This window comes from Hemitrygon akajei, chromosome 27 (assembly GCF_048418815.1).
Source record: "Hemitrygon akajei chromosome 27, sHemAka1.3, whole genome shotgun sequence".
NCBI lineage: Eukaryota > Metazoa > Chordata > Chondrichthyes > Myliobatiformes > Dasyatidae > Hemitrygon > Hemitrygon akajei.
In genome coordinates, this window is record NC_133150.1 from 49,312,754 (window position 1) to 49,335,160 (window position 22,407).

At 46.8% G+C, this 22,407-nt stretch overlaps 1 protein-coding gene across 2 annotated transcripts; it reads right to left on the bottom strand.

The window, feature by feature from the left end:
• Positions 1-447: 447 nt before the first annotated feature.
• Positions 448-21,584, bottom strand: LOC140717052 (complement decay-accelerating factor, GPI-anchored-like). 2 transcript variants are annotated; one of them, XM_073030236.1, is made up of 5 exons: positions 21,330-21,584; positions 17,077-17,268; positions 9,763-9,859; positions 6,240-6,313; positions 448-811 (listed from the first exon to the last, which is right to left on the bottom strand). In XM_073030236.1, exons 1-5 carry the CDS (start codon positions 21,403-21,405, stop codon positions 633-635), a joined length of 618 nt encoding a protein of 205 aa, XP_072886337.1. In that variant the 5' UTR covers positions 21,406-21,584; the 3' UTR covers positions 448-632. The 2 variants fall into 2 exon arrangements, with proteins under 2 accessions (XP_072886337.1, XP_072886338.1); XM_073030237.1 differs by lacking the exon at positions 17,077-17,268 and having other exon boundaries at positions 21,330-21,558.
• Positions 21,585-22,407: the final 823 nt, after the last annotated feature.

Genomic DNA, 22,407 nt, shown 5'->3' on the forward strand with positions numbered 1-22,407 from the left:
TGGCTATTAACACCTGTAGTCATCATCATTATGTGTTGTGTTGTATGATGTAGGTGATTATAGACCCATGACCACGGTTGTTCTTGGCCAATTCTTCTACAGAAGTGGTTTGCCATTGCCTTCTTTTGGGTAGTATCTTTATAAAATGGATGATCCCAGCCATTATCAGTACTCTTCAGTGATTGTCTGTCTGGTAGGGTGGTCACATAACCAGGACTTGTGATATGCATCAGCTGCTCATATGACCTTATTTTTGCTCCTGAGTGTAAACCAACACGGTCCGAAACTAGTCTTTGTGAATGTGTTTTTTTTTAGGCCACCCAATATGTATTGGTGTTAAATGTAGGTGTGTTGATCCAATCTTGTCTACACAAGGGAAAAGCTGAGGTGCAATTAAAGCTTTGAAAGTGTAAGAACTTAGAAACTTTGATACCCATCCCAAAATAATTTACTGTGCATTCTTCATTTTATTAGTTTCTTCAAGACCATTGACAATAGAAATTCCAATACCACAAATGAGCATGCCGTTTTAACAATGTCAGAATTTCTCAGGTTTACATGGAATATAACTTTAGTAAAACCTGATGTGATTATTAAATCATAACATTTAAGCATGAAGAATTTAGAACTCTTTAAGGAATATTTTGATTAACATACTGCTCTGCTTCATGAAGAAGCTTCTCTTTTGATCTAAGAAGTTCGCGTTCCCTTTCCAGAAGCTGGTAGTATGATTTGATCACGTTTTCTTCCTTGTTGATGAGCTCATGTCCAAATGTGATCATTTCGTTAAGGATTCCAGCTGCAGTAGATACTGCATGAAGAATTAATATGATTATTTTCAGTTTATGATTGTATATATAATCATGAAATTTCTATAATCGTTCCTGAACTTCCTCAATGACTCTCTTATTGGTTAATATATTTTCATGTTATTGGAGATTAACACAACCAAGCCAGCACAATCTGATAATTGAGAACGAAGTTTCAAGAACAAAGAAAAACTTTCTTCCAGTGCTTGTTTTTAATATAAAAGTGTTGTCAAAGAACATTTGTGACTTGTGTTAGAGTTGTACAGTGTAGTATCAGGTCATTCAGCCCATGCTGTTGATGCCAACCTTTTTGCCTATTGGCATTGGTCGTAGATTCATAGAGCACTACAGCAGAGGAACATGTCTTTTGGCCCATCTAGTCGATGCCAACCTGCAGTCAGACAATGGGCTTCCATACCTCTCTCATCCATTAACTTGCAATCGAACCCGCATCCCCCACTTTTGCTGGCAGGTCATTCCACACTCACACCACTCTCTGAGTGAAGAAGTTCATCCTCAGATTCTCCTTGAGTATTTCACCTTTCACCTTAAACCTATAATCTCTAGCCCTAGTCTCACCAGAGAGGGGAAAAAGCCTGCAAACATTCACCCTTTCTATGCACCTCATAATTTTGTAAACCTGTATAAGATCTCCCCCTATTCGCCTGCTCTCCAGGGAATAAAGAGCTAACCTTCAACCTTTCCTGATAACTAATCCTATGTGCACACTTAAGGACTGTATCCATCTATGTTCCCTATAATTAAAGTCCTCCGATGCAGTCAACCTCCTGGTGAATCCCCTCTGCATCCTCTCCAGCACAACCACATCCTTCCTGTAGTGTGTTAAACAGAAGAGCACACACAATTCCAAGTGCAGTGTAACTGGGGTTTGTAAAGTTTATATTCAATGCCCCAAACTATGAAGGCAAGAATGCAGAATGCGTCACCACCCTGTCTGCTTGTTTAGCCATTTTCTGGGAACAATGTTCTTGGATCCCTCAAATGTTCATTATTCTTTGGTACCCTACTATTAACTGCTTATACCCTAACCCTATTGACTTTCCAAAATACATCACCTTGAACTTGGGCTTAATTTCCATCTGATAATATTGCACCCAACTTTCCATCTGATCTATATCCTGTTGTAGCCTTTGGCAACCTTCCACAATACACCAACTTTCATGTCATCTACAAACTTACTAATCAGTCCTCCTACATTCACATCCAAGCTATTAAAGCATACCATGGACACCAAGAACAAGAATACTTGTGGTACAGCACTGGTTAGACTTCCACCATCACCTTCTGCATCTTGTCTCCAAGCCAATTTTGGACACAATTAGCCAGATCACTTTGGATCCTATGTGCTTTAACATATGATACCAAATTATCATGGACTTTGACATGTGTATTATGGAAGTCCATATAGATAATGTCTACTATCCTGCCCTTTTTGGTCCTCTTAATTCCCTTTTCAAAAAAGCTCAATCAAATTAGTGAGGAAGGGTTTCTCTACACAAACCCATGACTATCCCTAATGAGCCTCTTTCATTCCAAATATACAAAAATTCTATTCCTTTGGACTTAATACTGTAGTTTTCCTGTCACTGACACAAGGCTCACCCCACTTATCTCTGCAGCCTCTTTAAATAATGGAACAAAATTTACTATCCTCCAGTATCTCGACCCTCACCTGAAGTTAACAAATATGCAAGCCCCTCATTCAGAGTTCCCTTGCTTCCCATAGCAACATGGATAGAGCGTGGAGATTTATCAGTCCTGTAACATCCCCTGACTTGCCCCAGATAATCCACATACCCCTCCCTGAACTCACTCTCTGCCACATATTTTTTGGTGAATACAGATGAGAAGTATTCATGTGGGACCTTGCCCACATTACAACATGGAACAGTGCAGGTCCTTCAGCCCACAATGTGATCCGTTAACTTGCTTTAAAATCATTCCAACCCATCTCTCCCACATTCTATTTTTCTATCATCCACGTGTATTTACTGCCTACATTCAATAACCATCTCACCCTTTCCCAAGCTATCATCTTGTTCCAGTGGTACAAAAACCTGAAGTCCCACATTGCCAGGTTCAGGTATAGCTGCTTCCCTTCAACCATTCAGGTTTTGAACCAACTGGCACAGCCCTAATCACCACAGTTTAGCAACACTATGTGCATTGCTTGGATTTACAGCATCTGCAGATTTTCTCTTGTTTGTGATTTAGTAACGCAATGACAACTTTGCTCACTTTACACCAAAATTGAATTAATTTTGTTTTAATTATGTTATTGTAATATTGTGTATAATTTATATTGAGTGCTTCTTATCCAATGCTGTGATGCCACTGTAAGTAAGTTTTTCATTGCACCTGTGCGCACATGTACTTGTGGGCATAGAACAGTACAGCACAGGAACAGGCCCTTTGTTGTGATGAACAAATTTGGTAATGAAATGGCTAACTAATCTCTTCTGCTTATACAATGCCCATAACCTTCCATTCTCCTCATATTCACATGCCTATATAAACCATAAGACCATATACATGAGCGGAATTAGATTATTTGGCCCTTTGAGTCTTCTCCGCCATTTCATCATGGCTGATTCAATTTTCCTCTCAGTCTCAATCTCCTGCCTGCTTCCCAATCCCTTCATGCCCTGACCAATCATGAATCTATCAACCTCTGCCTTAAGTATACTCAAAGACTTGGCCTTCACAGCTGCCAGTGGCAAAGAATTCCACAGATTTACCACTCTCTGGCTGAAGAAATTCCTCCTCATCTTTGTTCTAAAAGGATACCCCTCTATTCTGAGGCTGTGTACTCTAGTCTTAGACTCTCCCACCATAAGAAGCATCCTCTTTACATCCATACTGTCAAGGCCTTTCACTATTCAATAAGTTTCAATGAGGTCACCTCTCATTCTTCTGAATTCCAGCAAATGCAGGCCCAGAGCCATCAACCGCTCTTCATATGACAAGCCATTCAATCCTGGAATAATTTTCATGAACCTCCTTCGAACCCTGAAGTCCCACAATACTCCCAAGTGAGGCCTCACCAGTGCTTTATAAAGTTTCCACATTACATCCTTGCTTTTATATTCTAGTCCTCTCAAATTGAATGCTAACATTGCATTTGCCTTCCTCAACCACAGACTCAACCTGCAAATTAACCTTTAGGGAATCCTGCACAAGGACTCCCATCCCTTTGCACCTCAGTTTTTTTTGTATTCTCTCTCCATTTTGAAAATAGTCAAAGCTTTAATTTCTTCTACCCAAGTGCATGACCATACACTTCCCAATACAGTATTCCATTTGCCATTTCTTTGCCCATTCTTCTAATCTGTCTAAATCATTCTGTAACCTCTTTACTTCCTCAAAACTGTTTGCCCATCCACCTATCTTCATATCATCTGCAAACTTTGCCACAAACCTATCAATTCTATCATTCAAACCATTGATATATAATGTAAATAGAATCAGTCCTAACATAGATCCTTGTGGAACACCATTAGTCACCGGCAGCCAGCCAGAAAAAGCTCCCTTTATTCTTACTCTTTGCCTTCTGCCAATCAGCCACTACTTTATCCATGCTAGAATCTTCCCTGTAATACCATGGGCTTGTAGCTTGTTATGCAACCTCATGTGTGGCACCTTGTCAAAGGCCTTTTGAAAATCCAAGTACACAACATCAACCAATTCTCCTTTGTCAACTTGTTTGTTATTTCTTCAAATTCAAACAGATTTGTTAGCCAAATTTGTGCCTTGAGTAAATCATGCTCTCTACAGTCTATTTTATCATGTGCCTCCAAGTACCCTGAGACCTCATCCTTAATAATCAACTCCAACATCTTCCCAACTGAGGTCAGACTAACTGGCCTATAGTTTCCTTCTGCCTCTCTCTCTTCTTGAGGAATGATATTTGCAATTTTCCAGTCTTCTGTAACCATTCCAGAACCCAGTGATTCTTGAAAGATCATTACTAATGCCTCCATGATCTCTTCAGCCACTTCTTTCAGAACTCTGGGGTGTACACCATCTGGTCCAGCTGACTTACCTACCTTCAGACCTTTCAGTTTCCCAAGAGCCTTCTCTCTAGTTATGGTAACTTCACACACTCCATGTCCCCTGACACATAGAACTTCCACCATATTGCTAGTGTCTTTTGCCATGAATACTGATGTAAAATACTTATTCAGTTTGTCCACCATTTCATTGATCCCCATTAGTACCTCTCCAGCATTGTTTTCCATTGGTCCAATATCCACTCTCGCCTCTCTTCATGTATCTGAAGAAACTTTTGGTATCCTTTTAATATTATTGGCTAGCTTACTTTTGTATTCCACCTTTACCTTCTTAGTGACTTTTTAGTTGCCTTCTGTTGGCTTTTAAAAGCTTTCCAATCATCTAACTTCCTACTAATTTTTGCTCTATTGTATGCCCGCTCTTTGGCTTTTATATTGGCTTTGACTTGTTACTCTTCGACATGTATATATATTGTGCCTTCCGAATTGCTTCCAGAAATTTCAGCCATGTTGCTCTGCCATCATCCCTGCCAGTGTTCTTTTCCAGTTAATTCTGGCCAACTCTCTTGTGCCTCTGTAATTCCCTTTATCCACTGTAATATTGATACATATGCCATCTCTTAAAACTCCATAATGTTTACTTTGAACTTTGTTTCTGCCTCCACCACCAGCCCAGGCAATGCGTTCCAAGCATCCAGCACTCTGTATACAAAAAAAACTTGCCCCTTACATCTCCTTTGAAATTATCCACAAATACATGCCCTCTGCTATTAGACATTTCAACAGTTAGAAAAATATATTGTCTCTCTACACTATGCCTCTCATAATCATATAAACCTCTAACAGATCTCCCCTTAGCTTTTGCTACTCCAGAGAAAACAGCCAACTTTGTCCAAACTCTTGTTATAGCACATGCCCTCTAATCCAGGCAACATCCTGGTTAATCTCTTCTGCATCCTCTCCAAGGCCTCAATATCCTTTGTATAATGGGGCCAGAACTGTACGCAATACACCAGATGTAGCCTAACTAGAAAGCCGAACATAACTTCTTGACCCTTGAACTCAACACATGACAACAAACATGATTTTGACATAGAATGCCTATAATTTCATAAATTGAATGCACAATCAGATCATCAGGAATTTGTTTTATATCTCTTTTTGATTGTGGAAAGAAAATGTTGAAGATTGGAGTGACAGAAGAGAATGTTTATGTATTAGGCTGGGTTAAACAGTGCAAACAAACCAGAGGAACAGGTGAATCTCCTGGCTGCAGTCAGAGTTCTCTTTCCACCCCCAGTCCACCAACTGGGTCAGATATATCAGATGCTACAGAGTCACTCAGTGATCAGGTGTTAAATGTATCTGGTCCTTAGGAAGGACAACAAGATTAACTTACCCGTGCAGGTTGGCGCCTGACCCGTCCAGCCACTGGAACCACATATACGCACACCTCCTCCGCTCATCCTGTATCTGAAAAACAAGTCACCAGGAAAAGTTGAGATAATCTTTACTGTTAACATCTGTTGGACAGGAAAGACTCCCAGTGCTAACTTAGTGCCACATCTGCCTGCAGAGAGTTAGTAGTGTTAAGAAAGGGCACATCATTCCAGGACAGTATGGTATGGTAGTGGTTAATATAACTCCTTATAGTGACAGTGATCACTGATTGGGGTTGTGGACTCAAGACGAATTTTGCTGTGTGTTTCGATTTGTACATGTGACAAGTAAAGCTGTTCGAAGACCAATTATCCGCATTTGGTCAAAGATGGTAGCCAATTGTAAAGGAAGATGTTTGAAGAGATTTTTTTCTTCAGATGCACCAATATTCCGTGGATGTTAGATATGGGAATTTTGGGGCTAGGTGGGTAGAGTAAATTCCATGGAGCCTAGTGTTAGAGGCAGGGTGGGGGTGCAGCTGATCCCACAGGAAGTTCTGGGATGCCTGGCACTGGGTGAGGAGTGATCCTGGTGGTAGCCTCTTGACATGAAGTTTGCCCTGAACACTGAGGATGTACTAGGTGTACCCTGTGGGCTCCCTGTGCTGTTAAAACAAACAAACAAACATATCAACTCTGAAAATGTGGTACTCGGGAGGTTGATGGTTGGGTTGAGTTGTTCTGTGATCTTGGCAATTTACTTGCAAGTATTTTGTCACCATGCGAGAAGACATAATCAGTGTGCTGTTCATTTGTAGTATGTCCTCCAAATGCTTGGCCTTTTATTACTCATCAATCAGTTGATTGGTTATCATCAGGGAAGCTCAATTGTGATGTAGGGAGGGGGTCTCGTTGCGACCTCACAATTGAGTTTCTATAGTGACGATCAATCAACTAATTGATAAATATACAAAGGCCAGACATTCGGAGGACATACCACAAGCGAAGATTGCACTGATTATGTCTACGTGCATGGTAATGGATTGTCATGATTGGAGAAAAACTCCTCCCAACCAAACATATCAACAGCCCTCACTTTCCAGACATGGGCTCCTGGAGTAAATTGCCATGGGTCCAGCTAACAACTCTCACACTGTCTCCTAGTGGCTTTGCAGGGCTCTTCCTTCCCCTTTGCAATTATCAAAAAAAAAACTACAGATGCTGCAATTCTCAACTTAGAAAGTAAACAAGCTCCCTTCTTCCTCCAAGAGGACCACAGCCTTGTTTTTGCTCCGGAACCTGGGTCTTAGCACTCAGATCTGCAGCTGGATCTTCAACTTCCTCACAGACGGGACCCAAACTGTAAAAATAGGGGACAAGCTCTCCTCTACAATCACTCTTTGAGTGCCGGTGCCCCACAAGGCTGTGTACTCAGTCCCCAGCTGTACTCACTGTACACCCATGATTGTGTAATCAAGTTTCTATCGAACTCAATATATAAGTTTGCTGATGACACCACAATTGTAGGCTGTATCTTGGGTAATGATGAGTCTGAGTACAGAGAGGAAATTAAGAACCTGGTGGCATGGTGCAAAGACAATAACCTATAAGCAAGATGAAGGAATTGGTTGTTGACTTCAGAAGGAGTAGCGGACTGCACGACCCCATCTACATAGGTGGTGCGCAGGTGGAACAGGTCAAAAGTGTTAAGTTCCTCAGGGTGAATATCACGAATGACCTGACTTGGTCTAACCAAGCAGAGTCCACTGACAAGAAGGCCCACTAGCGCTTTTACTTCCTGAGAAAGCTGAAGAAATTTGGCCTGTCCCCTAAAATCTTCACTAATTCTTCTAGGGTGCAATACAACCTGGTATGGAAGTTGTCCTGTCCAAGACCGGAAGAAACTGCAGAAGATTGTGAACATAGCCCAGCACACTACACAAACCAATCTTCCACCCTTGGACTCACTTTACACCACACGCTGTCGGAGCAGTGCTGCCAGGATAATCAAGGACATGACCCACCCAGCCAACACACTTTTTGTCCCTCTTCCCTCCGGGAGAAGGTTCAGGAGCTTGAAGATTCATACAGCCAGATTTGGGAACAGCTTCTTTCCAACTGCGATAAGACTGCTGAACGGATCCTGTCCCGGATCTGGGCCGTACCTTCCAGATATCCGGACCTGACTTGCACTACCTTACTTTCCCTTTTCTATTCTCTAATTATGATTTATAATTTAAATTTTTATTATATTTACTTCAATTTGTACTTCAGGGAGCGCGAAGCGCAGAATCAAATATCGCTGTGATGATTGTACGCTTTAGTATCAATTGTTTGGTGACAATAAAGTAAAGTAAAGTAAAGTTTGGAGGCTTGCTTGCCTCAATGACCCAGAGAGCTAGGTTGGCTGGAGTCAGAGCTTTGTCCTTTGGTTCTTGGTAGGGTCACCCGTGCCAAACAGGTCAAAGGTAGAGGCCTGACTAAGAGTGGTCCACTGGTCCTCCAGGTTTGGGGGTTCAGCTCAGGGCTAATAACCCTGACTGGTCAAACAAAACTTTCTGAAACATCAGTGAAGAATCCTTCTACGTTTGAGTGTGATGGTATTCCTGAGCCTCCAGCTGGAACTTGCACGACTGGCAGTGAAAACCAAGTGGAAGCTACTGACATAATGAAGGAAGCCCTGAACATTGCCAAGAGATGGAGGGCCTACATTCCTGCCCTAAATGTCAGTGGTGTAATGGGCACACTTGTGAAACACCCTTCTTAGTCCCTAAGCTGTAGGTACACCCACAGTGCTATTAGGGAGGGAATTCCATGATTTTGACCCAGCGACAATAAAGGAACAGCGATATGTCAGAATGGTGAGTAACTTGCAGGGGGATTTCCAAGTGGTGGTGTTCCCAGGTATCTGTTCTTGTCCTTCTAGATGGTAGAGGTCATGGGTCTGGGAGGTGCTGCCTTACAAACTTTGGTGTGTTGCTGCAGTGCATCTTGTAGCTAGTACACACTGCTGCAATCTATATTTAGATATGAAGCGAATTGAAGGATTTGGGGTTTGAGCAGGTGTAATGTGATCTGTGAATGGCAGAGCAGACATGAGGAATTGAGTGACCACCTGGCATCTGGACTTTCTATGTGACGGGTGCTGTAGCACCTTTGGGTGCATTGCTAACCTCCCAGGCTGCCCTGAACCCGGTCAAAGAGATCGTTGCGTGGCCTCGTGTCTCAGGTCTGTGACACCTCCCAGTGCTGGGCTACTGATGACCACACCGGGAGGAATTCACTGACACAAAACCCAAAACACACCCCACCCCTCGGCAAACTCTTTCAGACATTCACCTGCTCTCAGTGACGGACCTCAATGCTCAGAGTCTGTTCTCACAGTCTGTTCTGATAACACCACACAGTGTTTAACAGCATCACCCACTGTATTCTGTCGGTGAGACATTAAAGCCGCTTCCCTGGTCCTCAAGGTAGATACAGGCACACCAGCAGAAACATGGTCTTGTTAACAGTCTCACTCAGGGATATGCACAGACTCACCCTTCGTTGCACTGATAAACAGCCACACTTCCAAACACAGTAGAAGGAGCCACAAAAACTCCATTCTCAATCTCCTCTGGATTACCACAGTCGACTCCTGGACAGTGAAAAGCAAAGTTATCAATTACCAAAAAGATTTTTAGAAGAGTACAGCACTATACAGGCCCTTTGGTCCACAATGTTGGGCCGACACAGAATTAGAATCGGGTTTATTATCACTGAAAAAAATGTGAAATTTGTTGTTTTGGTGCAGCAGTACAGTCAATACTTCAATGGACAGAGTGTTCTGAGCAGTTTTAGGCTCTATAAAAGATGTGCTGGCATTGGAGGGGGTCCAGAGGTAGAATATTGGAGCAGGCTCAATGGGCTGAATGGCCTACTCTGCTCTTATGGTCTTAGAACATGCCCGCAACTTACTAACACTAACCTGTATACCTTTGGTATGTGAGAGGAAACTGGAGCACCCTGAGGAATCCCATGTAGTCACAGGAAGAACATACAAAACCTCTGACAGACAGTGGCGGGAATTGAACCCTGATCGCTGATCACTGGTGCTGTAGAGCATTACACTAACCACTACACTGCCATGCTACCCTGATGTTACAAAATACAGTACTGTGCAGTAGCCTTAGGCACATATATATAGTTAGAGGCCTAAGACTATTGCACAGTCTAGTAATTTTATGTATTGCACTGTACTGCTGCTACAAAAAAAAACAACAAAATTTCATGACATGCAAGTGCTGAAAAACCTGATTCTGATATGGGTCTCTGTTGTGGACTGAGAATGGGAAGACAGCAGAGAGAGGGCAATCATAGTTGGGAAAAGGGGGAGGGAGTGGGATGCACCAGAAAGGCATCCTGTAATTAATAAACCAATTGTTCGGAATCAAATTATCTTACCTGGTGTCTCAGGGCTGGGTGGGTCTGCTCTGACACCACCCTCACCCCACCCCACGGAACCAATTCTCTGCTACCTATCCCACCCCCCTCCCATGGCACTCCAGCCTCACCATTCCCAACTTCCTTTGCTCTTGCCAGATTTACAATCTTGCTCTCTGCATCAACTCTCTGTAGTTGATGAACAGTACTGTGCAAAAGTCTTAGGCACCCTACCTATAAATAAGAGCACACCTTGAGTATTGTGAGCAGCTTTAGGTCCCTCATCAAAGGAAAGATATGCTGACATTGGAGAGGGTCCAGAGGAGGTTCACAAGAATGATTCATGGAATGAAATAGTTAATGTGTGAGGAGCATTTGATGGCTCTGGGCCTGTACTCAGTGGTGTGTAGAAGGATCGGGGGGATTTCATTGAAAGCTATCGAATATTAAAAGGCTTAGATAGAGTGGATGTGAAAAGGATGTTTCCTATATTGGGGGAGTCTAGGACCAGAGGACACAGCCTCAGAATAGAGGGACATCCATTTAGAACACAGATGCGGAGGAATTCCTTTAGTCAGAGGTTGGTGAATCTGTGGAATTCATTGCCACAGACAGTTGTGGAAGCCAAGTCATTGAATATGCTTAAAACGGAGGTTGATAGGTTCTTGATTAGTCAAGTCATCAACTGTTACAGGGAGAAGGCAGGAGAATGGAATTGAGAAGGATGATTAATTAGCCCTGATGGAATGGTGGAGTGGACTTGATGGGCTAAATGGCTTAATTCTGCTATGTTTTATGGTCTTTTAATAATAATAATAATAACTTAATTATCAATCACTTTTCACACAGACAATATAGTCCAATGTGCTTTACAATGGGATAAAATGCAAACAAAAAATAAAATAACAAAAATAAACGTCACTCAGAATCATACTCTTCCTTCCCCTACATCCGCATCTATTCCATTTCCACCTGTTTTTTTTAAATGGAGTGGGATTAATGTGAGGAGAAAGCCTGCAGGATGCTGCCAGTAGGGAAAGAGGTGGAAGAGGGTGTCACAGTAGCATAGCACGTAGTGTAACACTTTACAACGCCAGCGACCAGGGTTCAATTCCCGCTGCTGCCTGTAAGGAGTTTGTATGTTCTCTCCGTGACCGCGCTCTGGTTTCCTCCCACAGTCCAAAGACATATGGGCTAGGGTTGGCAAATTGTGTGCTTGTTTTGTTGGTGTCGGAAGCATGCCCTGCCCCCAGTACACCTTGGACTGTTGGTTGTCGACTCAAATGACACATTTCACTCCATGTTTTTGATATGTCAATGTAACTGTGAAAGAAATAGCAAATCTTTAACTGGAGCTTGCACGGGGAGAGTGCATGCGCTGTGTCTTTGATATCTGAGGCACTGCTCGGAGATGGCTGCAAGCATTCGAAGAATCTTGCCGTGTGAGCTTTCAAATCTGGCTGAGGTTACAGGGGAGGTGGTGGGGGTGGGGGGGAAGACACACCAGGTGCAGGATCTACTCTTTGTGTGAAAGGAAATGAATGAAATCTAAACTAACCCAGTTGAACTAAAACCATACTCTCTGATGCTAATGTCTACTCTGCCTGTGAGTAGACCTGGGAGTCACCTGAAATTTAAACCTTTCCTTGTATGTTGGAACCAGACAATCAGAGGAGTCTGCAGACTTCTCCCAAGCCCTGGCAGCTCCTGGAAACAGCTGTTTGATTGATCCCTGGCCCTGCTTTCCCCTTCAGACCCTGCATGTGTTTCCTTTCTAAATATACCCACTGGTTCCCTTTGGAAATGCTACACTTGTCTTCCATTATTTGGTTTCTTGTCTGCTACTGACATTGAGCTGGCTTTTACATCCAAGTGCACTGAGCAGGTCAGATCTTACAGTCAAACAAAAACTGTACACAAACATAGAACATTACAGGTTCTTCAGCCCCAATGTTGGACCAACCTTTTAACCCACTCTAAGATCAATCTAACCCCTCCCTGCTACATTACCCTCCATTTTTCTATTAACAACAGAACTGTGCAAAAATCTTAGGCGCCTCAGATTTCTTAAATGGTTTCAGGTGGTTTGGCCTCACCAAGCCCTGATCCCAATATCATTGAGGCTGTCTGCAATTACCTGGTGAGTCAGAAGCAAGCGAGAAAGCCAAAGTCTGCAGAAGAACTGTGGCAAGTTCTCCAAGATGCTTGGAACAATCTATTAGCTGGTTTTCTTATAAAACTGCACGGCAGTGTATCTAAGAGAATTGATGCATTTTTAAAGCCAAATACAGGTCGTACCAAATATTGATCTGATTTTTTTTTACTATTTACTGCTCTTTATAGCATTTTTGATATTTAGAAACTTTTTATTTCATTATTTTTGAAAGCATCTTTGCTTTACAAAGTTTTTTTTACATCTGGCTAAGACTTTTACACAGTACTGTATGTGCCTATCTAAGAGTGTCTTACGTGCCCCTAATATACCTGACTCTGCCACCAACTCTACCATTGTGTTCCACACACCCACCACTCTCTGTGTAAAAAGCCTACCCATACTTTCCTCTAATCACCTTAAAATTACACATATTAGCCATTTCTGTCTGGGGGTGGGGTGGGGAAGAAAGAATTCTGGCTATCTACTTGATCTATGCTTATCTTGTACAGCTCAATCAAGTTGTCTTTCATCCTCCGTTGCAACAAAGAGGAAGGCCCCAGCTTGCTCACCCTATCCAGGCAGCATCCTGGTAAACCTCCTCTGCACCTTTTCTTCAGCTTCCACATCCTTACCCTCATGAGGCAACACATACAAAATGCTGGAGGAACTCAGCAGGTCAGGCAACATCTATGGAAATGAATAAACAGTCAATGTTTTGGGCTGAGACCCTTCTTCAGGACTGAGAAGGAAGGGTGAAAATGCCAGAATAAAAAGCTGGAGGGAAAGAGGATAGGTCAAAAGTGATAGGTGAAGCCAGATGAGTGGGATAGGTCCAGGGTTGGAGGTGGAATCTGATAGGATAAAAGAGTGGACTACAGGAGAAAGGGAAGGAGGAGGGGACCCCAGGGGTAAGTTATAAGTATGTGAGGAGAGGTTTTACTGAAAGGAGAAACTGATATTTGTGTCATCAGGTTGCAAACTACTCAGACAGAATATAAGGTGTTACTCCCCCACCCTGAGGTGCACAAAAGGAGGCCATGGACTGACATTTCAGAACGGGAATGGGAATCAGAATTAAAATGTTTGGCCTCTGGGAAGTTTCACTTGCAGCGGATGGAGTGGCGGTGCTTGACGAAGTTGTCCTCCAATTTACAATGGGTCTCACCAATGTAGAGGAGGCCGCATCAGGAGCTCAAATATTCCAAATGTGCTCTAACTAGGGTTTTATAGAGCAGTGACATTACCTCATGGGTCTTGAACTCAATCCTTTAACTAATGAAGGCCAACGCATCGTATACCTTCTTAATCACCTTGACAACTTGTGCAGCAACTTTGAGGGATCTATGGATGTGGATCCCAAGATGACTCTGTTCCTCCACACTGCTAAGTAAATATGGGCAAACCATTTGGCCAATGCTCCTTCTCTGCTTTTCTGTAAGATCATATTATGTGGCATGGTGGCACAGTGATTAGCACAAGGCTTTACAGTACCAGCAATCAGGATTCAATTCCTGCCATGACCTGTAAGGAGTTTGTACGTTCTCCCTGTGACTGGGTTTCCTCCCAATGTCCAAAGATGTCTGGGTTAGACTTACCAAGTTGTGGGCATGCTGCATATGTTGGTGCTGGAAGCATGGTGACATATACGGGCTGCCCCCAGCACGTCCTCAGACTCTGTTGGTCATTGATGCAAACAACACTTCTCAATGTATTTTTGATGTACATGTTATCTCAGTACCACTTTGCTGCACTAATCCCAAATCCATGATTTCCTTAATACCTAAAAATCTATCGACATCTGCATTAAATATACTGTGCCTAGCTCTCCACAGCCTCAGATAGAGGCCTATCGTGTCACTGTCCTCATTTGCTAAACCCCCACCCCTTTATCTTGAGACTCTGCTCTTTGACAACCTCCCAGTTTGGGGAGCTATCTCTCCCGTGAGAAGTTTCTTTAAAAAATTGTTCTGATAAACCTTTGGAATTGCTGCACTTGGGCTATTTTGTGGAGGACAGGAAGGATGTGGCGGCTTTGGAGAAGGTGCAGAAGAGGTTCACCAGGATGCTGCCTGGATAAGAGGACATGAGACACGAGGGAAAGTTGGACAAACTTGTGTTATTTTCTCTGGAGAAATGGAGTGGAGACTTGATAGAAATTTATAAAATTATAAGAGGTAAAGATAGGGTAGACAACTGTTTCTGTTTCCTAGGGTTGAAATGTGTAATATGAGAGGGTACACATTTAAGATAAGAGGACGAAAGATGAAAAGAAATGTGCAGGACAAGTTTCTTTTACAGGATGAGTGGTTGGTGTCTGGAATGGTGGAGGTAGATATGATAGTGGTGCTTGATAGACATGTGAATGTGCAGGGAATGGAAGGGTAGACGAGAATTAGTTTAATTTGGCATTGACACTGAGATGAAGAGCCTGTTCCTGAGCTGACCTGTTCTGTGTTCATCGTCAATAATCAACATTGTAACAGCTCAGTAAGATTTAACATGGGAGGGGATCCGGAACTTTAAACTCCTGGGTGTTACTATTCCAGAGGACCTGTCCTGTCCCAGCACGCAAGCGCAATTGCGGAGAAAGCATGGCAGTGCCACGACTTCCTTTGGAGTCTGAGGAGATCTGGCATGATATCAGAAACTTTGACAAACTTCTATAGATGTGTAGTGGAACGTGTTTTGACTAGCTGCATCACAGCCTGGTATGGAAACACCAATGTCTTTGAACAGAAAATCTTCAAAAGGTTTTGGATTTGGCCCAGTAAATCACAGGTAAAATCCTTCCAACCATGGAGCACATCTACATGAAACGCTCTTGTAGGAAAGCAGTGTCCATCACTGGAGATCCACCCAGGCCATGCTCTTTTCTTGTTGCTGCTATCAGGTAGAAGGTACAAGAGCCTCAGGACTCACACCACTAGGTTAAAGAACAGTTACTACCCCTCAACCATCAGGCTGTTGAACAAAAGGGCGGAGACACACCACTCACTTGCCCATCCACTGAGATGTTCCCACAACTAATGATTTCACTTTCATGGACTCTTTATCTCATTACCTCAAGTTCTTGTTACTTATTTATATTTGCATTTGCACTGTTTGTTGTCTTCTGCACTCTAGTCTTTCATTGATCCTGTTATAGGTACTATTCCATAGATTTGCAGAGTATGCCCACAGGAAAATGAATCTCAGGGTTGTATATGGTGACATATACGTACTCTGACAATAAAATTTACTTAGAGTTTTTTACATAGCCACAGAGTGTGTGAGTAGTGAATGTGAAAGAGCCTATCAATGTCTGATCGCCTTCCTGGAAGTCCAGGTGAACACTGGATGGTATAATACCCCAGCTCCGTGTGGTAGAGTCAGAATTGAAGAGCTAAACATCTCCTGTTGTGATCACATATATACTGAAGTGCAGCTGGTTGTATTTGCAGAAGGATCCCTGTTCTGACTAAGCTGTCACTGAGGAAGGCATGTGCATAAGTTTGGCAGGGTGATACCCTGATCATGGAAAGGTTGAATAGGTCTTTACTCCCTTGAGCAAAGGGGAATGAGGAGTGAATTTGATAGAGGTACACAAAATTGATTGAGGGTGGCGGGATAGGGATACGTCTCTACCAAGGGAGGTGTAAGGTGCTTCTTTCCTCAGCTCGCCTGCAGATCACCCTTGGGCAAAGTGTAGCACCTGCTTTGCTATAGGGTCACAAGAAGTCATGGGAGCAGGTGTGGATATCACAAGTCCTGGTTATGTGACCACTGATACCAGGCAAAGAATCTCTGAAGAGTATTGATAATGGTGTTGTAAAGACACTGCCCAGAAGAAGGCAATAACAAATCACTTCTGTAGAAAAATTTGCCAAGAACAATCATGGTCATGGATAGACCTTGATCACCTACATCATATATATTGACAATGATGATACAAAGTTGTGAGGGGTATAGATAGGGTGAGTGCAAACTGTTTTTTTCTACTGAGGTTTGGTGAGACTAGAACTAGAGGTCATGGGTTAAGGGTGAAAGGTGAAATATTTAAGGGGAACTTCTTCACTCAGAGGGTGGTAAGAAAGTGGAATGAGGAAGTGCTGGATATGTGTTCCATTGCAACTTTTAAGAGAAGTTTGGTTAAATTCAAGGATGGGAGGGGTATGGAGGGCTATTGTCCAGGTGAGGGTCAAGGGGACCAGGCAGAATAATGGTTCAGGATGGGCTAGATAGGCTGCAAGGCCTGTTTCTGTGTTGTAGCACTTTATGACTCTATGTCTATGACTTACGCTCACAAGTGGCATCCAGTGGGGTCCAGGTTAAACCCTCCTCACAGCTGACCGAACCTGAGCTTTCTTGCTGGAGGACATAACCAGGGTAGCAATGATACAACACCCTGGTACCCACGGGAAAAGATGTCGAAGATAGGAACTCCACAGAGGGTGATCCATTTTCCAGGTGTGGAGGGTTGCCACACTCATCTTGGGAAAGTAAAAAAAACACCACATTTAAGCTGGTGGTTTGCAAATGCAGGAACAATAACCTTTCCAGATTCATTGGCCCAGAGTTTGGGGTCAGCCACCTGCTCCCCCATCGCCTGGCCCATGGATGTCCTGTGAGAATGGTGGGAATGTCCTTGTCGGAGTTTCCCTATCCTGGCATACATACCTTTGCATGGACAGCTGAGATAAGTGTCACCCGAAGACTGTTGCAGAGAATGACAGTCAGCTTAGTCACACCCTAACTTAGCCAACTGTCAAAGATAAACGTCTTTCTTAACAGCTTTTGCAGTCAGGAAGCAGTAAAATTTAAAGTAACAATTGAAGTAAACAAACCATCATTTAAAGCTCTGATAAGATATTAAAAAAATTGAGAAAGCTGTGATATTTAAGTGAACCAAATTATTTCAGGTTCCCTGAAGCTTACCTGTCTTCCATACAGCTTTTCCTCTGCATTGGAGAGCTGCAGCTTGGATGTCTCCAGTCTCAGTCTGGCCGTGTCCACACCGTGTCCAGTCTCTGTCCAACCGTGTCCAAACCAGGTCCAGTCTCAGTTGGGCCATGTCCGCACCGGCTCCAGTCTCAGTCCTGCTGTGTCCACACCGGGTCCAGTCTCAGTCCTGCTGTGTCCACACCGGCTCCAGTCTCAGTCTGGCCTTGTCTGCACCAGCTCCAGTCTCAGTCCACCGTGTCCAGTCTCAGTCCTGCTGTGTCCACACCAGATCCAGTCTCAGTCTGGCCTTGTCTGCACCAGATCCAGTCTCAGTCCGCCGTGTCCAGTCTCAGTCCTGCTGTGTCCACACCAGATCCAGTCTCAGTCTGGCCTTGTCTGCACCAGATCCAGTCTCAGTCTGGCCTTGTCCGCACCAGGTCCAGTCTCAGTCTGGTCTTGTCCGCACCGGGTCCAGTCTTAGTCCACCGTGTCCACACCGGGTCCAGTCTTAGTCCACCGTGTCCGCACCGTGTCCAGTCTCAGTCTGGTCTTGTCCGCACCGGGTCCAGTCTCAGTCCGGCCTTGTCCACACCGTGTCCAGTCTCAGTCTGGCCTTGTCTGCACCAGCTCCAGTCTCAGTCCACCGTGTCCAGTCTCAGTCCTGCTGTGTCCACACCAGATCCAGTCTCAGTCTGGCCTTGTCTGCACCAGCTCCAGTCTCAGTCCGCCGTGTCCAGTCTCAGTCCTGCTGTGTCCACACCAGATCCAGTCTCAGTCTGGCCTTGTCTGCACCAGATCCAGTCTCAGTCTGGCCTTGTCCGCACCAGGTCCAGTCTCAGTCTGGTCTTGTCCGCACCGGGTCCAGTCTTAGTCCACCGTGTCCACACCGGGTCCAGTCTTAGTCCACCGTGTCCGCACCGTGTCCAGTCTCAGTCTGGTCTTGTCCGCACCGGGTCCAGTCTCAGTCCGGCCTTGTCCACACCGTGTCCAGTCTCAGTCTGGTCTTGTCCGCACCGGGTCCAGTCTTAGTCCACCGTGTCCGCACCGGGTCCAGTCTCAGTCTGGTTGTGTCCACACCAGGTCCAGTCTCAGTCTGGTCTTGTCCGCACCGGGTCCAGTCTCAGTCTGGCCTTGTCCACACCGGGTCCAGTCTCAGTCTGGCCTTGTCCGCACCGGGTCCAGTCTCAGTCCGGCCTTGTCCACACCGTGTCCAGTCTCAGTCTGGTTGTGTCCGCACCAGGTCCAGTCTCAGTCTGGAGTTGTCCGCACCAGGTCCAGTCTCAGTTTGGCCTTGTCCGCACCAGGTCCAGTCTCAGTTTGGCCTTGTCCGCACCGGCTCGTCTCAGTCCGCCGTGTCCAGTCTCAGTCCGGCCGTGTCCGCACCAGGTCCAGTCTCAGTCTGGCTGTGTCCGCACCATGTCCAGTCTCAGTCTGGCCTTATCCGCACCAGGTCCAGTCTCAGTCCGACCGTGTCCGCACCAGGTCCAGTCTCAGTCCAGCCTTGTCCGCACCGGGTCCAGTCTCAGTCCGGCCTTGTCCGCACCGGGTCCAGTCTCAGTCCTGCTGTGTCCACACTGGCTCCAGTCTCAGTCTGGCCTTGTCTGCACCAGCTCCAGTCTCAGTCCGCCGTGTCCAGTCTCAGTCCAGCCTTGTCCGCACCGGGTCCAGTCTCAGTCCGGCCTTGTCCGCACCGGGTCCAGTCTCAGTCCTGCTGTGTCCACACTGGCTCCAGTCTCAGTCTGGCCTTGTCCGCACCGGGTCCAGTCTTAGTCCACCGTGTCCGCACCGGGTCCAGTCTTAGTCCACCGTGTCCGCACCGTGTCCAGTCTCAGTCTGGTCTTGTCCGCACCGGGTCCAGTCTTAGTCCACCATGTCCGCACCGGGTCCAGTCTCAGTCTGGTTGTGTCCGCACCGGGTCCAGTCTCAGTCTGGCCTTGTCCGCACCAGGTCCCGTCTCAGTTTGGCCTTGTCCGCACCAGCTCGTCTCAGTCCGCCGTGTCCAGTCTCAGTCCGGCCGTGTCCGCACCAGGTCCAGTCTCAGTCCGACCGTGTCCGCACCATGTCCAGTCTCAGTCCGACCGTGTCCACACCGGGTCCAGTCTCAGTCCGGCCTTGTCCGCACCGGGTCCAGTCTCAGTCCGGCCTTGTCCGCACCAGGTCCAGTCTCAGTCCGACCGTGTCCGCACCGGGTCCAGTCTCAGTCCGACCGTGTCCGCACCAGGTCCAGTCTCAGTCCGGCCTTGTCCGCACCAGGTCCAGTCTCAGTCCGGCCTTGTCCGCACCAGGTCCAGTCTCAGTCCGACCGTGTCCGCACCGGGTCCAGTCTCAGTCCGGCCTTGTCCGCACCGGGTCCAGTCTCAGTCCGACCGTGTCCGCACCGGGTCCAGTCTCAGTCCGACCGTGTCCGCACCGGGTCCAGTCTCAGTCCGCCGTGTCCACACCGAGTCCAGTCTCAGTCCGACCGTGTCCACACCAGGTCCAGTCTCAGTCTGACCGTATCCACACCGAGTCCAGTCTCAGTCCGACCGTGTCCACACCAGGTCCAGTCTCAGTCCGCCGTGTCCAGTCTCAGTCCTGCTGTGTCCACACCGAGTCCAGTCTCAGTCCAGTCATGTCCACACCAGGTCCAGGGTCAGTCTGGTCGGGTCCAGTCTCAGTCCGACCGTGCCCGCACCAGGTTCAGTCCCAGTCCGACCGTGTCCGCACCAGGTCCAGTCTCAGTCCGACCGTGTCCACATCGGGTTCAGTCTCAGTCTGGCTGCTCACCTCCTGGTACCAAAATCGCAGTAGGTGCTAATCAGCCAGTATGGTCAGGAGTGTACTGTGGGGTGGTGGGGTTTAGTGAGGAATAGTGAGGGGCGGTGTGGTATAGTGACGGAGCATGGAGTGAACTCTTGACATCAATACCCATTTTCATGTTAACTGGCAATGGACGGCCAACTGCCTCGGCTGGCAGGCACCCTCTCTATCCTACTGGAAGGCTCCAACTGGCTGGGATGCTCCTTCGTTTTCTGTGAGGTTCCCCCTCTCTTCCATGTGGGATCTCCCCTGGCTGGAATACTCCCCCACTGACCGGGACACTCTCTCCCGCCGAGGAGTTGCCCCTCTCCTCGGATGGAGGGACTCCCTCTTTGGCTGCTAAGTTCCCTTTCTCGCTGGGAGTTTGCCCCTCTCACAGGCCAGGGATTTCCCTCTCTCCTATTGGCCGGGAGGTTCCCTCTCCCACCGGCTCCTAGTTGGAAGTGGCTTCGCTCAGGGTGTTCTCCGGGCCGGGACACGCTCCCGTTTTTTTCCCCGACGCATGGACTTGCGACTGGATGCCGGCGCCACTGTGAAAAAACAGCCTTGCCGCCGGGTTAGGGTCGGGGTGGGCACTTGATACCCTGGCTGGATCGTCCTGTCCGGTACCGGGGCTCGCTCCTCCCTCCCCCGCACAGGAAGATCCCGTGTTTCTTAGCTCCAGGGGAACGGCGCCGACCAGTTCACGCACACATGCTCGGGCTGGAGGTGTCCCCAGCCACCGGGGTCCGGCGTCCGCAGTTTTTCTTTTCCGCCCGGGATCCAAGCTCCGCACCCCCGGGAGCGGCTCCCGTGTGTGCCCGCTGCTTACCGGCTGACCGCGTTGTCACTCGCGCCGACGCCGATGCTGATGCTGCCAACAGGACGAGGAACGAAGCCCACGCCATGAAACCGGTACAGAGAACAGCCGCCGAATGTCGGTGAGCTGCCCAAGCACCTCAGCCCATATATGTCCTGGTCCAAGTCTCCCCGGGCTGGTCCGCGGCGAATCAGTGAGCGGGGGAGAGGTCCGATCCACCCGCACCGGGCGGCGCTCTTGGGCGGGTCTGGCTCCTGACGGTACCCGCGCTCCTGTCTGCAGAAGGAGGCTTGGAAACCACCGAACCCCGTTTCCCGGTCTCCTGTTCACTGGTCTCTGCCCGCTCCCTGTGCATAGTTTGTCGATCACCTGTTCACTGAACCCCGGTCTCCCGTTCACCGACTCCCCCGTCACAGTTCACCGGTTTCCACATTTACGGATAGCCGTTCCTCAGTTACGCTTCTACACCACCCGCCCCCCCCCCCCCCGTTCCCCATTCACCATGCAGGGTCACCGTTTAGTGATCACTGGTGTCCCGGTTCACTGTTCACCACTCCCGTGTTCCCCAGACCCCCTTCACCGGCCCAGACTCTCCCTGAGAACGTACCCCGGCCGGATTTACTGCGGCCCACGACACCGCCGACCTCCCCTTTGCCCCAGACACCGTCACACGCCGAATCCCGCAATTTCGGCGACAGCCTCCGATCCTATCTCCGGCTTCACAAGCCAGGAGCACCCACACTTTGCCCGGTGGTTGCCAAATCCCCATTTGCCGACGAACTTTAAAATGACATACTCCTTGTTTTAACACGAGGCGTTCCTCCCCAACTCCCAAACCTCAACAGAAGTGGTTTGCCATTGTCTTCTTCTGGTCAGTGCCTTTTCAAGATGGGTGACCACAGCCATTATCAATACTCTTTAGAGGTTGTCAGTGGCCGCACAGCCAGCAATTGTGATGTGCAGCAGCGGCTGGTAGAACCATTCACCACCTGCTCCTGTGGCTTCACGGACCCTGATCGGGATTGGGGGGGGGGGGCTAATCAAGTGCTACACCTTGCCCAAGGTGAGTGGAGGGAAGGAGCGCCTCACA